At 35.0% G+C, this 22,951-nt stretch overlaps 1 protein-coding gene across 1 annotated transcript in view; it reads right to left on the reverse strand.

Annotated features, from left to right (window-relative positions):
- Positions 1-575: 575 nt before the first annotated feature.
- Positions 576-22,951, reverse strand: part of LOC145667788 (cytochrome P450 6j1-like) — a 49,473-nt gene continuing 27,097 nt past the window's right edge. Inside the window, exons 2-5 of the mRNA XM_081735226.1 lie at positions 20,665-21,623; positions 14,427-14,666; positions 5,295-5,546; positions 576-751 (exon numbers count right to left, since the gene is read on the reverse strand). Of these exons, the coding sequence (XP_081591352.1) occupies positions 576-751; positions 5,295-5,546; positions 14,427-14,666; positions 20,665-21,589 (1,593 nt within the window). The 5' untranslated portion in view covers positions 21,590-21,623. The remainder of the gene's footprint in view (positions 752-5,294; positions 5,547-14,426; positions 14,667-20,664; positions 21,624-22,951) is intronic.

Below are 22,951 nucleotides of genomic sequence, written 5' to 3' on the forward strand. Positions count from 1 at the left end.
TTACCAGTATTTAAAAAAAAAATATATTAAAACACTTTTGTCGTTGAAAATTTATGTTTAAAGTTCTACAAGCAATTCGATGAAACTAGAAAACCCACTTCATCCACACTAATTTGCGTCTTTTCTTTCCTATTGAGTCTTGAATTTGTCTTCGATTCTTGAATTGTTCATGGTTTTCTCTTCAGAATAAGTACTTAAATGTTATTTCATGATATAATGGGAAAAGAAAGCTAGAACATACTGTTATTTCTTCATTAAAATCGAAAGCTTAAAAAAAAAAAAAGTCGAACAGTTTCCAGGGAAAAACGCCATGGAAAAAATCTTCGATTTTCTTTAAAGCCAGTTTCTTTCCGAGCCCTTGTATCTCTACTTACGCCATTCTTAATTTTGATGTTTGTTTATTTTTGCTAAGCATATTACTATTTATTTATGTATTAATGTTTTTTAAAGGAATACTTATAAGATGAGATGCTTTATAACAACAATACTATGAGGAAAGAAGGGTATTAAATCACCGGAATAAAAAATGAGAACAAACTATTTTATTACGCAATAAATATTGTTTATCACAACAGTTAATTATTATTTTCTCTCCTACGAATTTTTACGATTAGTTTCTCCTTTGGTTCCAGGAAAAGAACTCTCGGGTGGTAACGATGCTCTAATGGCGTCTCTTTGCAGGTGTAGATATCATAAGTTCTCAGAACATTCACCAAAACAGTCTTCATAAGCATTAGACCGTATTTGGGAGCTGCAATGAAGTAAAACAATCAGTTTGAGTAAAATGAAGACTTCTAAACATTGATTCACAGAGAGTTTAAAACCAAACGTTTGCATTACCATCACGACAGTTTAATCTGCAACGAGTAACGTTTACAGTAATTAGATCAATACAATGCGATAAGTCATTTCCAAATAAAATATTACTAATTAATCTCTAAACAGTCTCTAGTTGATAGTCTCTATTTTATAGCCAAACGCCGCGTTCACAGAACACTTTCTGAAAAAGAATTAGAAGTACATCGAACAACCAAAGTGACAACCAACTAAAATCTACAGCTATCTTAGTTTTACTTACAATTAAGATTTCTTGTAGATTTGTGAAGTTATAGGACTCGAAATGTGCATGGGGCTCCTTCGTGGCTAAGCAGTTAGCGAACGCGCCCTTGGCGTGAAAGATCCCGGTTCGATTTTCGGCGGGAGCTCATGTGATTCAGATTTCACGTTGACCAGTAGGTCCCGTCTCATAGGGGAAGTGCGCACAGTACCGGACGTTACCCAGTACCGGACAGTAGTTGTAGAGTCCGTATCCGATAGATGACAAACGTGTATTGATTATCATCACCATTGTGTAAGTTCAAGGTGTAGGTGAGCAAGTTGTGACTTGTATCAGGCCAGTGTGGAAAAAGATATTGGCGTTTGTAGCTAAATTGCTGTGTACGTTGATGCTGTATGTTAAGTTTCGTCTACTGTGTCGTCTGTACGGGTAAGCACGTGAGCATTTTATTACATATATGACTTTTCTTATTGTGTGATGTACCCAAGAATGTTAATAAATATTGAATTACGGAACGTATTACTATGTGATCCAACATTATATGTTAACATGTTAATTTCCCAGTACCGGACAGCATGTATGTTCCCAGTATCGGACAAGGACACAATGCCGTCCTTACGGAAATTTTATAATAGTAGCGTTTCTCGTTGTCGTTTTTCCAGGCAAGATGGCAAGCAAGAAAGGGGGGAAATGGGTGGAAGAGGATATGAGGAAGGCAACGCAAGCAGTCATGGAAGGGAAAATGAGTCTGAGGGTAGCAGCACGTAACTTTCTGGTACCTAAGAGCACTTTAGAGGATAGAGTGAAAGACTTCAAAATTGGAAACAATAGAAATGACTCCTCAAATGGGCCGTTTTGATACATTTTCAGAAGAAATGGAAAGGACTTAGACAACCAATTGCTGTCAATGAACAAAAAGAAGTTTTTCACTTCACAGGGTGTGAAACACAGTTCTGTTAGCACGATTTCTCGCTCATCTCAAGAAAGGTCTTCATTTGACCCTAGTATGCCGTCAACTTCAAAGCAATTTCAGACAGTAGCTCAAGAGATCTACTTAGTTACAAGCGAAACAAACAGCAGGTTACCGATGAGAAGAAACAAAAGTGAAACCAGCCAAATTCTAACATCTACGCCAAAAGAAAAACGTAACAGGAAGCAAAGCACAAGTGATAGAAGAAACTAAACTGAAGAGCATGCAGTTTCAAGTAGACGAAGATAACGAAAAGGTAGCTAATGAAAGCGAACAGACAGGTGTAAAGAAAAGTAAGAAGTCAATAAGAAAAAACTGAATTTTGACACCGATAGCACAGATAAGTGCAGCAGTGGATTAAAAGCCATCATCACTGAATGCATCATTTGTTCTGAAACAGTGGACGAAGGGTGAGTGCAGTGTATTTTGTGTCACAAATGGGCTCATGTTGCATGCACAAATCAGGAGAATCTTGACTATTATTTATGTGATCGGTGCAAATTTGTTTAGTGCTTGTTCATGTTCAGGTGAGATAGGACTAATTCACATTTTGACACTCCTTATTCAGTACTGGGATATTGGCTTGACATTTCTTTGCTTGTATTATTATTGTTTCTGCAACGAGATGTGTTTTATTTACTTAAATATTTATAGAAGTGCCTTCAGACGTTATTTACGTTCATATATCATTCTATTCATTGCATATAAAAGGAAACAATGTATTTTATGTTGTGTCCGGTACTGGGTAACGTTTTTGTGTATGTGCGAATTTGAACCTGATTTTCATTTTCATTTTAAAAATATATGCTCTCCATTGTTGTAGTTTCTTTTACGTCAGCTCATATAATACATGTCCAACTTTAATATGGTTGCATTACTTTCATGATGTACCTCTTACTTATCTCGTGAATTCGAAAAAACCTTAGGTGTCCGGTACTGTGCGCACTTCCCCTATAGCCTCGCTGCTCAAAGGGACGTTAAACTCAAAATCTACATGTTCCGGAGATAACACTTTTAGAGAGGAAGATGGCACACCATAGTAATAATGCCATTTGCTCTGCTTCTTTACCAACCCACAAATTTCTCTACGTTCTCGTCTCACATAACATTGAGACAAAAAAGGCACGCTAGATTAGAAATCAACCAACCAAAGCTATTCCCATCCACCCTATTTTCATCGAAACTATAACTATTTCCATTTTATTTAAACAAGAAACTCGATTTCCTTAAACCCCTTATACATTTTATTTATTTATTTATTTTTATGTTTAAGATTTTTGGCTGCTTTCCACTACCTATTTAACATTTTCTACAAATTATTCGATGTTTGAAATATAATAATAATAATAATAATTATTATTATTATTATTTAATTATTATTATTATTATTATTATTATTATTATTATTATTATTATTATTATTATTATTATTATTATTATTACTTTTCTCTTTTACATGTTTCAGAAACGAGAGTATATTGGTTGCTTGGCTTGTATCTAACACTATCTTGACTACAAGGAAAGATCCATTAGGAATTTGATTGTAGAGACAGGTCATTCTGGGTTAGGAATAGGGACATAAGTATTCCGCTTCTATAAAGAAGGGGTGACAGAGACGCTGAATGGAAAAATCAGAAGCCTACGCATTTTGGCAACTATAACATTACTGATTATTTAATACCTTATTGTGAGTGACTTCCATATCGTCGCATTAGAACCAGAGGAACGTATCTCCAAAAATGCGGTTTTCGTTTTCTTTGTGTTTGGACATAATTTTGAAAGCTCCACTTGGTGTAAATGGAACGTAACGCCATCTGTTATCCTTGTTGATCGTCTGTTGTAATGTAGCTCAATTACCATCATTTATTAAAAACACTTCTTTCCAAGAAAATAATGTTTTTCTTCTCTCGCCTGTAAACCTACGAAAATGGAGTTACGTTCCTCTCGTTCTCATCCGAAGATATGACATTGCTAAAAGAGAAAGCGGAAGTTCGAGTGAGATCAATGGCGTCGTCAGTTTTTTAAATCTGTGGGGGGGTCGGACGACTTAAAATCAAAATCCTCTTTCCGACAAAAGTTATATATACAAAGTAGTATAGTTTCTTTAATATATTTGACTAAAATTTAGGGGAACGCGTTTTTCAACCCGGTTTTCTGGGTTTGCCACTGGTATTGAGTTCTCTATCCCTGTGTCCCGACAGATTCGTTCAGGACTGCCAGTCCGATTTTAAGGAATATATTTCTCTAGTTTGTGTGTATACATTTTGAGGTTACTACTTGATGTTAGCAAATATCTACTAGTTTATTTAAATTAAGGGCTTATCCGATTGCAATGATGTGAACAGGCTTTGGAGGATATGGATGGAATGTAGAAGAGACTGTGTAGATTCTATACTCTAAGTAAATTGTCCCAAAATGGATGGAACATAGTAAAAAAAAAAGAAAAGAAAAAAAAAGAAAAAAAGGACATGGAAAATCATTGAAAAAAATGGAGTCCACATATCTCAAAAACTGTAATAAGGAGATATCTAATAGAAAGCTTATTGCAAAGACATAATAAAGAGATTAAAAACGATGTATAGCACGTAAAGTAAATATGGATAGAACATTGTCAAGAGTCAAGTTGTTTCGGTAAGATCACTAATAATAATAAAGTATATGCATCTTCTGCGAATTACCCAGGGCTCCCCACGCGGAGGTTACTTGCTTGAAGTATCTCATATCTGGATATGGAATCTCCAGACTCGATTTGGCACTCATTGTGACTTTTAACCTAATCACGTGACATAATATGGCTCTTATGGCAAATCGGATAGACCCGGTTGGTGATTGAACTATTTTTTTTATCACCTCAAAGAATTTTTTGGTTCTAAACTGAGTGAGAGTGGTAGTACAGATAATCAAGAAATCGTTTTTTACTAAGTCACCATTATGTGAATATACATTTGATGATACTGGTGCCGAGAAGCTGTTAATAGTGGTTAATTCTATTCAAAGAAATCAGTCACTTATCAATCGCAATATCAAATATGCTTAAAAGAAAATATTTTCACAGGGTGTCCGGTTTCAGATCAAATGTTTATGGTAATCCTGAATAGACTAACAACAAAATATCTGCAGAATAGAAAAAGAAAAGAACGACGATAAGCACAACTGATGCAATTAATATTAAATGACACTAGACATTGTTACTAAACTTGAAACACTTTTATCCACTAAAATAACAACGCATAATAAAGATATAAAATAAAACATTCTACTACGTACCTGTACATATTCTTGGACCCGCTCCGAAGGGAATATAAGAATAATTTGGACGTTTCCGTTTTTCTTCTTCGCTAAATCTCTCTGGATCAAACTTGTATGGATCTGGGAAGTATTCAGGATCGTAATGCAAACCCAAAATGGGAATATACACTGCCATTCCTTTCTTAATAAGAAGCTTTGTTCCAGGTATATAATAATCCTTCACACATTTTCGATTTGTCTGAGGGAATGGTGGGTGCATGCGAAGACTCTCTGCAAATAATAAAAACAATTTTATCTTTCTCATTGAACTCGCAAGTATTCAGTATTAAACTAGTTCCGCTTTCAATACATAGACCTGTTACCAAAGATTCCATGTCAGAAGGGCCCGGACAAAAGCGCGAGGACAGAAAGGCCAGAGCTAAAAACGGCCCCTCGACAAAAGGGCATTGGTCAAAAGGGCCCGAGCCAAAAGGGTCCAGAGTCAAAAGGGACCCGCATCAAAAGGGCTCCGCGTAAAAAGGGCCCGGTTAGAAATGGTCCCACAGCCAGGAAAGCCTTAAATCAAAGCAGAAGTGGATGCAGAAGTGGAGTCCGGAATGCACGAGGAGATAGGGCCTAGTGTCCACTTAGTAAGTTGAAAATTTTATCTAACAGAAGGAAGAACACCAATGGTTATTAATAAAGCAACCCACATGCTTTTTTGTTTAATTATGCTTTAATTTTTAAAAAACTATGCCTATTATGCTTTATTGTTAACTTCAATCATTGTTTTACATTAATGTGTAGTATTTACTATACAATAAATATTCCTATTATCCTGATCCATTTATTAATATTTTATGCAATCAGTTTCTTTTATATTTAATAAACTTTCTACTTAATCCATTGTAAAGAGATATGCTTTACTCGAGTCAATTTTCTCCATCACTTGTGTGAGCCTTAGAGATGCATATATACAGATAGGGAAAGTAAAAGATGCCACCAAAAAGTACAGAAAGTGCTCAAGTTCAAGAGGTACACATAACAATACAGTGTAGGCTTCTTGTGCTCTTTTTGTACATTTTGAATCATCTTACATAACTGCGCAGTTACACTTACAAGAAAACTATTGTTTATTCATTGTTGGCGGAAAGTTTTCTTCTTTTTCTTGTTTCTTTCCTCTACTTTAAAGGATTACTCCAAAAAGTTTACAGAAATAAAAATAACCTTTTCATTGTTGCATTTTTATGTTCTCAAAGATTTTGCATTGTAAATATTGGTTTAAAATATTAATACTGTATGTTAAACTTGCAGTTAAACAGAATTTTTAAAGAATTGTTCTAATAGAATTCTCCAAGAATTGTGCTATATATTTTATATTATTCTTTATGCTTTATTTTCTAAAATTGTGCTTTATTATGCTTTTAAAATTAGTTTCTTCTGGACCCTTAGACAATCACAACCATATTCAAGGTACCAACTACATGTGTAAATTTATATTATGCTTTTTATGCTTTTGGGTTGTCCTAGTTATTAGTAACAAAAAGGAAATTTGAAGACGATTTTAATTTTGTTTGGTTGCTGTTTGTTCTGCAACAATCGCTACCGCTGAAGTCGGTTCTCCATGAAAGTTTGTTTTCAGCCGCATCTCTTTGAGCTTCTATTCACGAGACAAGACTTTATCTATAAATGACTGTTCCCTTACATCTAAAATTCTATTTCTGCCCCTGGATCGAAGTATAAAAGCACATACTAGTATGGAAAATATTCTATTGAAAACATTTGTTTAATTTTGCTGTATGTGGGTATGTATACAGGGTTAGCAAATGTATTGGGACAGAACAAAAATAACGACACAGATGGACGGAATAAAATCAAATGTTACAATTGGCATTATTGTAAAACTTGCATTGATTTAGAGTGTGGTCAACGTGGAAGCCATCTTGAATTCCGCTATGTTACAGATCGTACTTTTTTCTTTGAACGGAAAAGGCTATGATTTTACATTTCAATTTAGGCTTGAATATTCCCACAAATGAGAATGTGAACTCATTTTTGATACATCGCCCTCTGTTTATGAGACAGGGTGTGCTATGTTTGACGTATGTATCTAATAGAAAAAGTATCATGACAGGACAGTAAAAAAGAGACGATTGGACAAAGGAAAAGCAAACGTTACAGGTTGGTATTCGTGATGAAACTGTGTTAAAATTCCATGTACATCATGGCAACCATCTTGAATTCCACATAATATATAGTATATAATATTTTTAAATAGAAAGAGATTTGTGTCACACAAATTTAGGCTACATCCTCCTAGAAACGATAATCTGAACTGATTTTTGACCGACCGTCATTCGTTTACGAGAAAGCGTGTGCTACGTTTGACATTTGTTTCTAGCAGAGGAAAGTATTGGTACAGGCAAGTAATAAAGTGGGTGTTCATTGTGTTCTTAAGATTTCTGTTCGTTTGCCTGCGTTTGTAAAATATTGTGGAGTACGAGATGCTCTTAATGTGCAGTTCCGAATTCAGTACAGCTAACGATTCCTTTCAAATAGTAGCTGGTAGTAACAATGTTGTGTCTGGTCAGCGTATTGTACCATGTGTATTTAATGCGGGAAGGATACTTGGTAGACTAGCTAGAAAGAAACCATATATTATTCAAGAGAAGAATTAAGAAATATAAGATACTAAAATTTTCTAGAGTTTTCGAAGATAAGTCCAGAAATTGGAGGGAATATGTGTTGTATATCGACAAATAAAATAAACCTGCATGAATATAATGGTTGAATAATAGATTTCAATACAATGATAATTGTCAAGAACTTCCAGCCTACTGTAAAATACGAAGGAGGAAGTTTAACGATTTGTTTTATATGTTCATCAGATGTTGGAAAGTTAGTGTGTGTGTTGATAAGATTCTGATAAAAGAAATATATCTTAACGTTCTTAGGACACATCTTCACCCAACTACGAAAAATTGAGAATGAGGAGGACTTCTAAGTTTATCACGATATTGATGTCAAACAAAGTGTATTTTGTAAGGAAATGAATGTTTTAAAACTTTCCAAAAGTGTGCGAAACTTTACCCCACAGTACCGACTTTAACCCCATTGAGAATCTTTAGAACGAGTTGCAACGTAAGATCAATATGTACGAGTTTCGGTAAAAGAAGGTTTGAGGAAAGCATTACGTACAGCGTGGAACAATTTTTCCCCATACTATACAAGGAAAATTGTAACAACCATGTTGAAATGCTTGATGGAAGTTATAAATAGTATGTTTGCTGTTAAATACTAACTGTATTAACTTGGAGGGATAAAATAACTTTTGAGGACATTTTATAGTAGTTTGGTTCATTATATCTTAATATGTATGTAACACACACTTATAACATTTGTTTTTCCTCCGCCACATTATTACTGGATTGTCCTGATACTTTTGTCTACTACATACAAATGTTAAACATAGCACACCTGCCTCGTAGAAGAATGGAGATAGATAGAAAATAAATTCAGATTCTCGTTTGTGGGAAGATTCAAGCCTAAATTGATGTGCCAATCATACTCTTTTCCATTTAAAAATATTGTATGATATCCAAAATGGCGCAATCCAAGGTGGCTGAAATTATGACCAGCCCCTCACTCAATGCAATTTTCGCATCGAAACACACCTGCAACCTTTTTCTTTCCTCCGTCTACGTGTTTCATTGCCTGTAAAGATACTTTGGTCTACTAGATACAAAATGTCAAACGTAGCATCCTATCTCGCAAATGAATGAAGATAGATTTTAAAAATTGAGTTCTTATTCTCATTTGTGGGTAGATTCTAGCCTAAATTAATGTGTCAAACCTACCCCTTTCCATTCAAAACATATTGTGTATTATCAAATATCGCGGAATCCAAAGTGTCTACCTTAAGGTCCATACACAATTCAATGCAGTTTTCGCATAAATGCCCTTCTGCAACTTTTACTTTCCTTCCGTCCACGGACATTGTTATTGCTGGTTTGTCTTGATATTTTTACTAATCCTATATTTTTTCCACATGTGTGTTCTTTCAACACAAAAAATCAGGTACTCTTCACAGAATATTTTTCATCTAATAATCGTTTTTATACTTCTGAGGCTTTTCAGGTCATCACAGGCTTTTTTTTAACTTGGGCTCTTTTGTCGAGGGCCACTTTTGACGAGGGGCCCTTGTCACATGAGGCTCTTTTGACTCAAGCCCTTTTGACCGGGGCCCTTTTGACGCAGGGTCCTTTTGTCTCAGGTCCTTTTTACACTGGACCGTTTAGACTCGGGCCTTTCTGTCCTCGCCCTTTTGTCCAGGTCTTTCTAACGTAACACCGTTAGCAAGTAGATAAGAAGAAGGACACTTCTTGCTCCTATTTCTTAAATTAAAGCATGGTGAATTGTATTATAATTGTTACTGAAACGTATTTATGAAATATAAACAAAATTACCCTAGTCATTTTTAAAAATAATTTTTCGTACAAATCTCAAACCAAGAGTAATCTATTCCTTATGTATTATTTCATAACATATGACTGAAGCCGTGTTGTACAATTCCTAATATTTTTTATATGATCTGCAAATTATCTCCGAAATTTTGGGGGGACAAGCTAAATCGTAAAAAAAAGTCGTCCTTCATTTGAATTTTATTTTTGCTGTCCAAGACTAACCTTTAATTGCTATTCAGATAATATTTATTAAGTTTTTAATATTTACAATGAATTGATTCAGAACTTCGATTGTGCATGAGAAATCAGAAGCCTGCACAACATATGACACAATATTTCATACACTTCTCCTGCAAGTCGAGCTCTACCATGACCCCAAGATTGATCGCGTTCGGATGAGTTCGTATGTTTTAGTTTTCAAAAATATGACGCAAAATTTGGCCGTAACTCGGGAACAACTGTAAGCCTGTATAACACGATATTTCACAATCGTATGTTGTAGATCATAGTCTATTACCATGCCAAGTTTGATCCCAATCGAATGAATGCGGTTGAACTCATGTAACAAATAATATCCTTGTTTTTTTCAGGGAATAATCGAATGAAGGACGAAATTTATCCGAAGAAAACTCACCGTCAAAAAGAAACTACTTGCGAGCACTTATACGAAAAAATACTCGTATCAAGGAGAAGATTCTTTGATGAAATATTTATTTCTGAGATTTGAACAAAATTACTCGAGTTGCATTAGAGAAAATTGTCGAAGAAAAACTCATCCTCAAGCCTTAAACCATTTCTTATTGATTTTAATTTTTCATTAGGAATGGCTTGGATCATATTGTAGATTTTTCAATAAAATTTACGAAATATGAACAAAATTGGCTTAGTCAATTAGAAGAATATTGTACGAAAACTCACCCTCACGGGTAAACTGCACTTGCATCCACGTGTAGTCATCATTTACGATCCTATAGTGAGGCGTATTAACTCGAAATATAAGAAGAATTGTGCACTTTGACTAAAACATGAAAATTTCAGAATATGATGTATATGCCACAAGGTTTATTTTTAGATGTGGAAACATTTTGTGCTTTACCTTGAAAGGTCATTGACCTTGGCACACTGTATAGTAGTCCAAAAAGTATTGAAACTTCCTAATAAATGTCAAATGCTGCACAATATAACCAAATAAGCAAGTTTTTAATAGGGGTGGAGAAAGTTTTTGGGGATACATTACATTCACGTCCGCCATCTTAAACCTTCGTCAACTTTCTTAAATGGAAAGTATAGTATGTGATATATCATTTTAATAGCAAATTTTCTTAAAAAATCAATACTGTGTTTATTTTTGCTCTATCAGTTACTGGTACGAAGTTATGTGTCATTTGTAATGTGTACCTAATACCAACAAAAAGAGAAAGTCTGAAGAACCCACCGACAACGCAATCTTAAAGAACTTATTCAATGTGCTCTTCGCTTCTGTTGACTCTAATTTATTCTGAGTTTCCATAAATGCAAAATGTTACGCAAAGTGCCAACTGTAATGTTGGACCATACATTCATAAATCTGGTTTGCAGATGGACAACATCAATAACTTCCACCGAATACACTACAGATATAACAAATTTAGAAAAAAACAAATTTAGGTTATATTAAAGTGTAATAAATAATACCAGAAAAACAAAAATATTATTAAGTAGCATATCACAGACTCCTGAACAGGCACATAATGCCGTGCATTTCCTTACTTTGTCCAGACATTTACAGCGTCCAATACATCCACTTCTGGAGGAGCAGTGCCACAGTTTGTAACAAGATTTTGAAGCTTCTGGAAGAGTCTTTCACTGAGGATGCCAATCCGTTTCTTCATTTAACCATCTCCAGTCCGTAGGACTTGGCAGATGTAGATCCAGAAGATAGGCTTGATTCCAAATATTTACCTAGTATGAAACACGCTTCAAGTGCAACTTCAGAGCATCTTGTGTTGGCGGAGCATTTTCAAGTGTCCTAGACTTGCTTGAAGAAAGCTGCTACCTTGCTTCATTAACTTTAATACAGTCCATTGCCCTGTCATACACGTCAACCACAAAGCTTTCTAACTTTTCCATTGAGCCTTTACTTATACTTGCTTGCATTTGAACCAACTCCTCAAAGGCTTCCGTTACATACAGTGCTGCATGCACTGTCTTGTCGTCATGTATTGAAATATTTATTACTAGTTGAGCCATATACTTGAATAGTATTGTTTTATTTATATCTACGGTTAGAAAATCTTTCAAGTTCCTTGGTAGTTGAGCATTTGGTCCTACTTTCCTTCTGACACCTCTTCTTCTGTTATCTCTCACTGTAGCTTTCAATCTGTTTGTTCTGTACACATCAAAAATTACATCTACACGATTCGCGTTAGTTTATTAAGTGTTTACGTAAGGCAGGAACACATTATCGCATACTATTTGAAAACTTTTGCGCTGAAAGGATTCAGCATTTGTACAACTGCTGTTCGTCTAGGAACACAGTATTTACAAGTGGCGAGTCAACTGAAACAGTATCCTTTGGTACAATGCAGCTTACCAGATCTGACTTCGTACCGGTTCTTAAATTTCCACCTTATGATAGGGAGGGTGGTGCGGGCTGGTTTTCATCCCTGAAGAATTCATCCAAATCGCCCTCATTTGTCAACCGAGAGGAGACTGCAGTCATTTTTGAGTGCTTCAAGCTTTAACTTATGTTTAGATTTGGTCTTCAGTGGAGGTCTGCTAAAGAGTGGTAATTTGTTCTTAGAAATTGTGTCAGTAAGTGGTTTTATGCGTTTAATTAGCCGTTCCTCCACGAAAGTCTCATATTGTTTCCTGCACACTGAGACAACTTTTCTGACCGTGTTTGCAACAGATTCATCCATAACTCTCTTCGTATCGAGCACCAAAAGATCTTCCCTTTGTTCCGAGAATAGATTCCCCATATTCTTAATCACCTTAGTTAAGGACTGGACATCTTTCAAGAAACCATCTTGCACACTAGGTAATTGGTCATGATGTTGCTGATTACTGACCGAAACGCACTGCTCTTTTGGGGAACAATGGTTCTCGAATTCTTCAATCATTGTAGCAATTTCAGAACCAGCTAACATCCAACGACGTAATGCTCCAGGGTCTTCATTGAGACCAACTGCTCAGCCGGAACCTTTTATCCCAGCATTCTTCTGTTCGTGGAACTGATCGAGAGTCATTCATGAAAATTTCTTGCTTGTTTAATGCGCGACAACATTTCCAGCTGTACATTCTGTATGAGTGTTTGGGTACTTATCACGAAGAATAATTATATCTCGCACATGAACCGAGAGCCGCCTGGAGTAATGAGTGTGATCCAAGGCAAACATCCAGAGAAGCAATTCAGTAAGTATCTCTACATACAGCTGAAAGTTACCTTCTCGCAAGGACCTGACATAGAAAAGCATGACAACTTCTAGTGATAGTGTTTTGAACCAGAAGTCGAAATGCACACTTTCCTTACTTCTTTGCTGCAACTATTCATCAAAGAACACAAAGTTTACCTGTTGCACATTATGGTCATTGTAAAGGTCACGAAGTAAGTAATACAAGACAGCAACTGTGGCCTGATAGGCTCAACATGACAAGACTAGCTTTAATTAAGGAATCAGGTTTCCCCGAACTTACAATATTAGCTTCCACTAGAGCTGTAGTCCATCCGCTATTCTTTACACATTCTCCAAGTATCTTTAAAATGGCCATCTCAATGTGGAGACCGCCAAGCACAGCTACATAATGATGATCTCCATAATTATCTGGCTATATCCACTGAATTTTCTTTGCAATGACGTACAGGAGTTCATCAACTGTCAGGACAGGAACTTGTCCTGGGGTTAGGTAATGAACAACTGCTTTCACAACGTCCATACAATGACACATCATAGCCACTGGATGCGCATTTTCAACAAAAAGGGGCAATAGAGTGCTGGAGAAGGGGGGACAGGTTCTTGTTCCCTAGCATGATAAGCAAACCATGAAATCCATTTACCTTCAGCATTTATTACAAGATTCAGCCACTTAAACTCTTCATCTTTAGCTCTCTCTAGAGACACAAGGTTTTCTGATTTAAAGTGCATGGAGACGGGAGATACTGTGAATTGGTTGACCTTTAATGATACTGGTGGAACACTCGCGTAGGTATGTGACAAAAATCACTCATAACTTCGTATCAGTAACTGATAGAGCAAAAATAAGCACAGTATTGAAGTTTTGAGAAAATATGCTATTAAAATTACATATCACATGCTATGCTTTCCATTTAAGAAAGTTGACGAAGGTTCAAGATGGAAGATTTCAAGATGGCGGACGTGATTGTCATGTATCCTAAAAAACTTTTTCTCACCCATGTTAACCACATACGTTGCTTATTTGGTTGTATTTTGCAGCATTTGACATTTATTAGGAAGTTTCAATGCTTTTTGGAGTACTATGTAGTATGCCAAGGTCAATGACCTTTCAAGGTCAAGCACAAAATGTTTCCACACCTTAAAATAAACCTTGTGGAATGTACATCATATTCTGAAAATTTCATGCTTTAGTCAAAGTGCACGAGTTGTTTATCTAACCCACCCTACTATTATAGCATGTAACTTCTAAGCAAATTGTCATTTGTAATACTGGTAAATTCTTTGATTTAAACACACTAATTTAAAATCCTTACCTGATACAACTTTATCTAAGTAGGTCATTTCTTGAAGTATGTCGTATGACAACTTTCCTTCGTATTTCTCAAATATCAAATCAATTTCTTCTTGTAATTTTTTCTGCACGCCTGGGTTTAGCGCCATCTCGTAAAGAGCAAACCCAACTGCACGTCCGTTTGTTTCTGCACTCGACATGATAAACGTGAGAGCAGTGGAACTCCATTCATCAGGAAGAGTATGATTTGAGGTTGGAAACCCTAAAAAATAAATAACAATGAGAAAAAGAGAGAATAGGTTTGAACGTACGATTTATACCTATTACAAAAACAAACAGATAAGGAATTTTCAGTCAATATTCTGTGATCAAAACATGAAATCAAGGGTCCGAACTAGTAGATTTGTTCTCGACTTACTGTTAGAGGAAGAAGAAGATTCCACAGTTCTGACAGCCGAAAATGAATCCTCATGCAGTAAAGTAGTGGTTCCCAACCTAGGTGACGTGCCCTCTTAGAAAGGCATGAAGAGATAATAAACTTTGAATTTGTGAATAAGATACCACTTGTAATGGTCATTTGCAATTTAGCTTAAGAAAATTTCATAGGCGCTAGGTGTTTAACGTGTTGTCTTTGTTCTGGGAAGGAGGGAAGCGTGAAGTATGTAGGATTTACGAAGGGACCGCCAGTTAAATAAGATTGGGAACCACTGACGTAAAGAAAGCTTTAGCATTACATACAAAGTACAAAAAGGGAAAGTGGTATAGTATTGTTTCAAATGATGTTATAGAACAAATTACGAATAACCGATATAGCTTACTCGTAGAATGACAATTTTTAAAAACTTAATTCAATGTGCATATTATGTAGATTCGTCAAGATTACGGTGGTGTAAGTCACATTTTCGAAGTCAACGGTGTAATTCTGTCCCACAGCATTTTGGTGATAAACAAAACATATATTTCCTTTATTTCTAGAATTTTCACTGCCTTTGTTGTCAGTTGAATGAAACTCTTTCTGTTAACAGATTGTTTTAACTAGATCTGATTTCTGTCAAAATTTTTAAAAGTATTTTACATCACTTTAACCCATCCATATTCTTCTAGTTTTTACTTTAGTTCCCTCGTCTAAAGCTGCTAAGTCTTTAAGAAAACAAAACTGCTTTATAACACATCTGATTGTGGTATCAATAGAAACAAAGACATCTTTGCCATTCTATCTCGACCTTACCCGAATCTGATTGTTTGATAGTTCTGGTGCTCATAGAACTTGAATTTTAACAGATACTATAGGAAGAAGTTATGTTGTTTATTTCTTGTATGTGTTACAAATGATCTTGTGGAAACAATGTTTTCAATGACAGCAGTTTCTCGCCTAATCTGCTTATTTTACAATTATATCAAGCGGTGAAAATTGCCCGTCAGCAGGTTACTCGTAAATCTTTGGATTGCCAAATGTTAATTCTTTGTTCCCATGTTATCACTCCCAACTTTGGTGCTAGTTATTTGCTAGGTTCTCTGGATTGAAACTACACTTACTATTTGTATACTATTCACATGATTAGTGAAATGTTGCCGCGACTTTGATTCTGTCTTATTAAATACTATTGACACCAACATCATAATAGCTTGTGTATTACGAAAGCTAAAGGTGATGACTCAGTTCGGATAATTATTTAGTACGAAAGTGTTAGTGACTTTTTTTGGGCATACCTCAAGTATACAGACTGTATGTAATTCGTTACAAATGTCATGCACTGTTCTCAGCAATAGCGATATTCTGACGAGTGCTTGAAAATTTGCGAAATTCTGGCAGTTTTTGTTACCATTTTATGTATCTGTCACTCATTCATAGGGGGTTCATTTTAGGGAGTCAAATATTATCTCTGTCTATGATCTACCACAGATTACTTCTATGGCGGTTATGAGCCCGATCCATGAAATACCTTCTACGTGGTAAGGTATTCCACATATGAATAGTCATGTAACCAAGGTTTACGAGAAGTTATACAGTAAAAAATCGTTGTTATTTCAACGACATGCCTATGTGTTAACACAATTGTGTTAAAATTTAACACAAAGAAGTAGTTAGAACAACTCACTCTCCATTTGGAGTTGTGTGTCAAATGCTGGTAGTTGAAATGACACACACCCTGTGTTAAATTAACACAATTGTAGAATCTTCGGTGTTGTTTTCTGCGTGATTGTCAAATATGCTGGCCATCTAATTATAAAGGCTTATGTACTGAAGCTACAGACAAACACAGTAGAAAGAAATACTTAAACAAATCCATGTATTCACAAAATTTCAACCGCGCGATGAGTTGTCAATGGTTTTACCTAATGTTTCTGAAGAAATATGTCAACAGCGAGAAACAACGTCGTATTACTGTGTCACTTCTACACTGCACTAGAGCTCACCAGTTAACATCGAGGACTGTGTTTCAAAACTGGCGGAAAACCAGTAGAAACACGAATAAGAGGCAAACATACTATAAGGATATAGGTAAGAGTTTCCTATCATTCTTGAACAAGATGTTGGTGAAGGTTGTGGTTCGGACCATTAAGAAATACTTCAGAATAAGTGTTGGAGACGACGACAAAAAGTCTATGAAGATTTTCTAAATGAAGTGTTCTGTAGTTTACTATTCTTATTTTGAAAGTTGAATCTTCGGTAATCGTAAGCATGCACACCACAAGTTTTTCCAACACAGAAATATAGTTCTATCAACACTGCACATGCAGTTATTTCAACACCGAAATAGGTGTCGTAGTAACACAGAACTGGAGTCGAACAAACACTAAAAACGGTGTTAATCTGGTGGTCTAATCTTGAATTTTAACACACGGAGTGTTGAATTAACACCAAAACGGTGTTACTTATACGGCTTTGAATTTGAATTATGACACAGAATGTGTGTGTTGAAATAATAAGAAAATGATGTTGAAATAACACAAGGACTGTGTTATATTAATACTTGTCATAGTGTAATATTAACACAAAATAATTAACACACTACACACTGTGTTATTTACTTCGTGTTCGTGCAACACTCGCACTTTTCCCCACACTACCGACCCTGACATGGTCTCGAATCAACACCGAAAATACTAACACAGATCCGAATTTAACACCGCTCAACATTGATTGTGTGTTAAAAACGTAACACACCACCTGTGTTAAACGCTAATACAACGGTGTCTGTGTTGAATTAATACCGCATAGTGGTAGTCACGCTGGAACCACTTTCCTGTGTTAAATTTGAGTTGAATTAACACAACCATTTTTCACTGTATAAGGCAAAGTACTCCTGTCTTCTCTCTGTCACATAATACATGCTCTCTATCAACTAAAAAAAAAGAAAAAAAAAAAGAAAAAATCTTTCATCTTCCTTTACTCCATGATTTTTGCTATGGCGATTTAAAACTAACTTTATAGCCTGCGGAACTCCAAGGTTCAATGCCGCATTTACAAAAGTTCACCATGATTTTTATCCTTAGCCAAGTGGATTCAGTCTCTACTGTGTATTCCTATTTCTTTTCTTTGATATCCATCTTCATATTGTCTTACCATCTCATCTGCACCTAGGTCTTCCTAAATCGTTTTTTCAATTTTCAGTTAAAATTTTTGAAAGTAATCTTATTTCCTTCTGTTCTGTTTACATTTCCTGCCCATCTAAGCCTATCAATGTTAGATAAACGGTGTACCTATGCTTTTCTTGCTGGGCTAACCCCTTTTCGTATCCCATCTTTTAGAGAGACATGTTTTCAGGTGTGTATTTCGCTATGAATCTAACTATGTGATTTTCAAGGCATTTCTATAAGTGTATACAGCAATTGTCACTTCTTAACTATTAAATGAAAGAAAAGCGCTCCCAGTAAAATTCTCCAGAATCAAAGCACAAAAGTTTGCATGTCAGTCATAAGGGTCCTATTGAATCAAAATCAGTAGTGACATTTTCAGTTGGATGTAACGATTGTTTGTGTTTGACAATCATTTGTAGCGTTTTTCCAAATTAATTGTTGAAATTATCTTGAAGGAACATCGTCTGAATTGCTAAGAAATAACAGTGATATACTAGGAGATAAATATGTACCCAAATGTAGTTGGTTCATATGGTTTCATGATCGAATCAGGCAAATAGAAGCAATTTAAAAATAAATAAATGAATAAATGAAACGTAATTGATATTGATGTAATACAGGGTGTCCGGAATGGAACTGACGGTTTTTAAAAGTGTATAGTTTTAATATGGTCAGAGATACAGAAGAAAAAAATGCATTAAAGTAGAACTCCAAAAGTTTATTTGGTCTTACTTAAAAGTCATTCTAACTCAGTGTAACTTCATGTGAGCTCCATTTGTAACTCTTAGAATATCTAGCTTGAACTCAATCTCTCTAGACGTATTCTGTAACATCTGAGGTGTTAATGAAGCAATCGCATTCCTAATACGGTTCTTCAGTTCATCAAGGTTACGCACCTTTTCACCAGAATACACAAGATCTTTCACATAATCCCATAGGAAGAAGTCCAGGGGTGACATCAGGAGAGCGTGGAGGCCACCTGACAGTTCCATCACGGCCTATCCAACGGCCAGGAAATTCAGTATCAAGGTAGTCCCTCACTTGTAGGCTCCAATGTGGCGGGGTAAAATCCAATTGGAATGTCACTTGAGGTAGCAAATGTTCTAACTGGGAAACAGCAAAGTGTTGAAGCATGTCTAAGAACATGCTGTTATGTTTGGTCTATGAAAAAGAAGGGGCCTATAACTGCATTATGTGTTAAAGCACACCAAACATTCAATTTAGGACTGTCTCTAGAATCTTTTAGGTACGCATGCGGATTCTCAGATCACCATATCCTAACATTGTGTCCTTTAACAGCCAGACAAGTGAAAAGTTGCCTCATCAGAGGAAACAACTTTCAATAGGAAATTATGGTCATAATCAATCCTGTCCAGAATTTCAGTAGCAAATACTGCTCTCTGTGGCTTATCGTTAGGCACATTCGAACATAATTATGTGAATCTTATTTTTGTAATATCACGTACTTCATAGATACAAGTGCGAGGAATGTTCATTATATTGTATACTGTCTCCTCCCTTCCTAAGAAAGCTAAACGTAAACTAGCACATTATTCTTACATTTCGAAAATCTGATTAACAATTTATACATAATAAATACATTCTTCAGAACTTGTATTTCCTTCGGTTCTCAAAATCAGCCAGCAATTTTGTCTTAATCAGCAAAAATATAGTGAATAAAATTGTGTACAACTTGAGAAAATTAAAATCTAGAGGACAAAATTTGAGGCGTGTAATCAAACAACGGGAGAAGCACTACTAAGCAAATGTAGACGAAAGGAAATTTAAAAGCTATCAGCTCATGCTGCACCTATCTAGGCTAGGGATGGCCACATTTTTCCGAAAACATAAAACGAATTTTTTTCGAAAAACGAAAAACAAAAATTTTTCGGAAAACGAAAAACGAAACATTTTTCGAAAAAACGAGAAACGAAAAATTTTTCGAAAAACAATTTTTTTTTCGAAAACCAAAAAACGAAAATTTTTTCGAAAAAACGAAAAAAGGAAATTTCCGAAAATCGAAAAACAGATTTTTCGAAAAAGGCCATCCCTAATCTAGGCTGGACTGTGGAAGTGTGCATGTGTTCCGTTATTTTACTCCTACGGGCTCAACTGAATTCATCCGATTAAGTTCACACTTGGCATGGTGATAGACTTTGATCCGCTACATAACGGTGTAAAATATTTTATTCTGCAAGCTTTTAATTCCCGAGTTATGGGTGGTCAAATTTTAAGTCATGTTTGTGAAAACGAAAAGTTACATCCGAAATCATACAACTGATAACAAACTTGGCTTGATGGTAAGCTTTGACCTGCAATATAAATGTGTGTGCAAGCGTTCGATTCTTTGCTACGGGCTATTAAATTTTGGGCCCAGTTTCGAATACAAAAAGAAGACATAAACCAAACCCAACCGATCTGATTCAAACTTGGCATGGCCATGATTTGCTATGTAGTCATGTGAATAGGGTGTGCAAACCTGTGGTCCCTAACGTATGAAACTCTAAATCAATATCTACTTTGCATAATAAAAACGTAACAAACACTGTTTATTAAAGATCATGATCGGACAGAAAATAATAAAATGAAGGATGATTTCTTATGAGTATTTGCATTCCACTTGTAAACAGCCTTCTTATATCTAAGGTAGTATATTAATAGGAGCTATATATACTTACACGTTATATTTGCCAAATTGTTTCCGCTCAACTTCGTTTCATGATAGCCATTAATATGTTCGTCATCACTTTGACCATATAATTCAAGATCTTCTTTCCGTTTCATCTCAATTATTGCGTCTAGGATATCGCCTGTAAGCATCTTACTTTTCAGTCGCCTCCAGTAGAATCCAGCAATAGTCTTCCTAGCGAAATTGATATATTTATTCTTCACCAAAGTTAGTCCAACAAAATTAGCAACTCGTGGGTACATAGCAAGCATCACAAAGGCACAGTACTGACGAAATGACCGGGCGCAAAGACTTCTTATATTTACAAGAATCTCGTTTTCTGGGTTGTCAAAACTGTCAAAGCGATCGCTAGCGGTGACCAATAAAGTCGTATCAATTGAGAATTTGTTAATCGTATCCATAAGATTTACAGGTTGAGATTCATCAGCTAAAGTAGCCATCTTTCTTACCATAATTTGTGAGCCTTCATTAATTGCAGGAAACATATTTTTAACTTTGGCCAGAGCGAAAAGTGGTCGAAATCGACGAATTGCAACTTTATATCTATCACCTCTAGCGAAAAATACCAAATTTGCTGGAATTGGGTCGTTAATTTCGTCAGGATCGAAAGATCTTTCTGGAAAGTAGTCGGCGTCCTTCACCATAATTTGCTTAATTAGATCAAGATCTTTCAGCAAAATGGAAGCTTTCATACCAAAGTAAAACCCAAGTAATGGATGTTCTGGTTTCATCATGTTATACACATGTTGCAAGTATTCTGCCACAGAAATGTTCTTGATCACAATACCTATACCATTTCCAAGAAACGGCAGAGGACTAAGATGTGGAATTCCATGCCTTTTAAAATAGTTATTCCAGGATAGGCTTGCGAGAAGAAGTAAGATGATTACCCATGCAATGAATAGATTTAACATTTTGTCACGTGGTTTTCAGGTTGTCCTGGTTTACCTATATAAGTGTAGAAAAAATACAATTGAGTCGTTTGAAATTTTGCTTATTGCAAAATAGTAAATAATAATAATAATAATAATAATAATAATAATAATAATAATAATAATAATAATATAATTCAATTACACATTTAAATTGCTAAAAGTTGTGTTTGCAAAGTACAGCTCTGTCAACACCCTCTTATTATAAGAGGGTGTTGGCTCTGTAATTACTAACTAACATGTTTATTAATTTGGTTGCGCTATGTAGATACATTTATATTATTATTATTATTATTATTATTATTATTATTATTATTATTATTATTATTATTATTATTATTATTATTATTTAATGAAGTAACATAAAAGAAACAATTGTCATTTAAGGTTGTTTTATTGAGGCTAAAAATCAAATCCCAGAATCATTTACTAGTCTGTATAATAAATTGTTTAAAGAATATGTACTTAACTCAATGCATATTTGCACACCTAGTTCCTTCAAGAACATTTAATTCATTTACACTATTTTTCTTTATCATGTAAAATCAGTTGCTATCCGAAGAAATAATTTATTACGTTTTTTATATATAGTTCATAGTTTTGAAAAATAACTATAACAGAAAATGAATCGACACTGAAACTGAAGTAAAAATAAATAATAATGACAAAGAAAAAAACTGAAAGTAAAATGAATAATATATTCAAAGAAAATGGTTTAAACTACTTGATAACATAAATTTATCACTCAAGTAACCAATGTCTTATTTATGTATGTCTCTGTACCTACACTGCAAAAACAAATCATAGTTGAAACTTAACTTGAACATTTTCTAGAAACGAATTTTTGATCATTGTTTAACATGTTGAGAAAGTCTTGAAGTGTAACACCAGTGAATAAAAAAATGTTTAGAATGCCTCCTACTAAAAATTGTTAATAAGAACTGCCGTAAGAGTGTTCAAAATATACCTGAATTTCTGATGTATCCAATGAGTATACAAGTACAAAAACGAGTTTTGAATAGTGTTAAAGTACTTAAAATATTCCCATGTACTTTAAATGGTTGTTGCATATCTATAACTGTCTTGTTGTGGGAATATAATTTAATAATGATTTTGCAGGGTACCGTACGTTTAATATTGTTACTATGTGTATAACCGAGAAATTATTTCTGTGGTAAATTTCATAAGAAAAGGATTAAAAGTGTGAAAAGTAGGAGTAAAACAAAATATTGCTAAATGAACATGAAAGTTTTATTTTCGTTTCATTGCTCGTGTTTAATGCTCTTTTGACATGGAATTTGCCACATACATGTCTTTGCCGATTATACGCATACTAACATTGTA

The sequence above is a fragment of the Thermobia domestica genome, chromosome 13, assembly GCF_964235325.1.
Source record: "Thermobia domestica chromosome 13, izTheDome1.hap1.1, whole genome shotgun sequence".
NCBI classification, from domain to species: Eukaryota; Metazoa; Arthropoda; class Insecta; order Zygentoma; family Lepismatidae; genus Thermobia; species Thermobia domestica.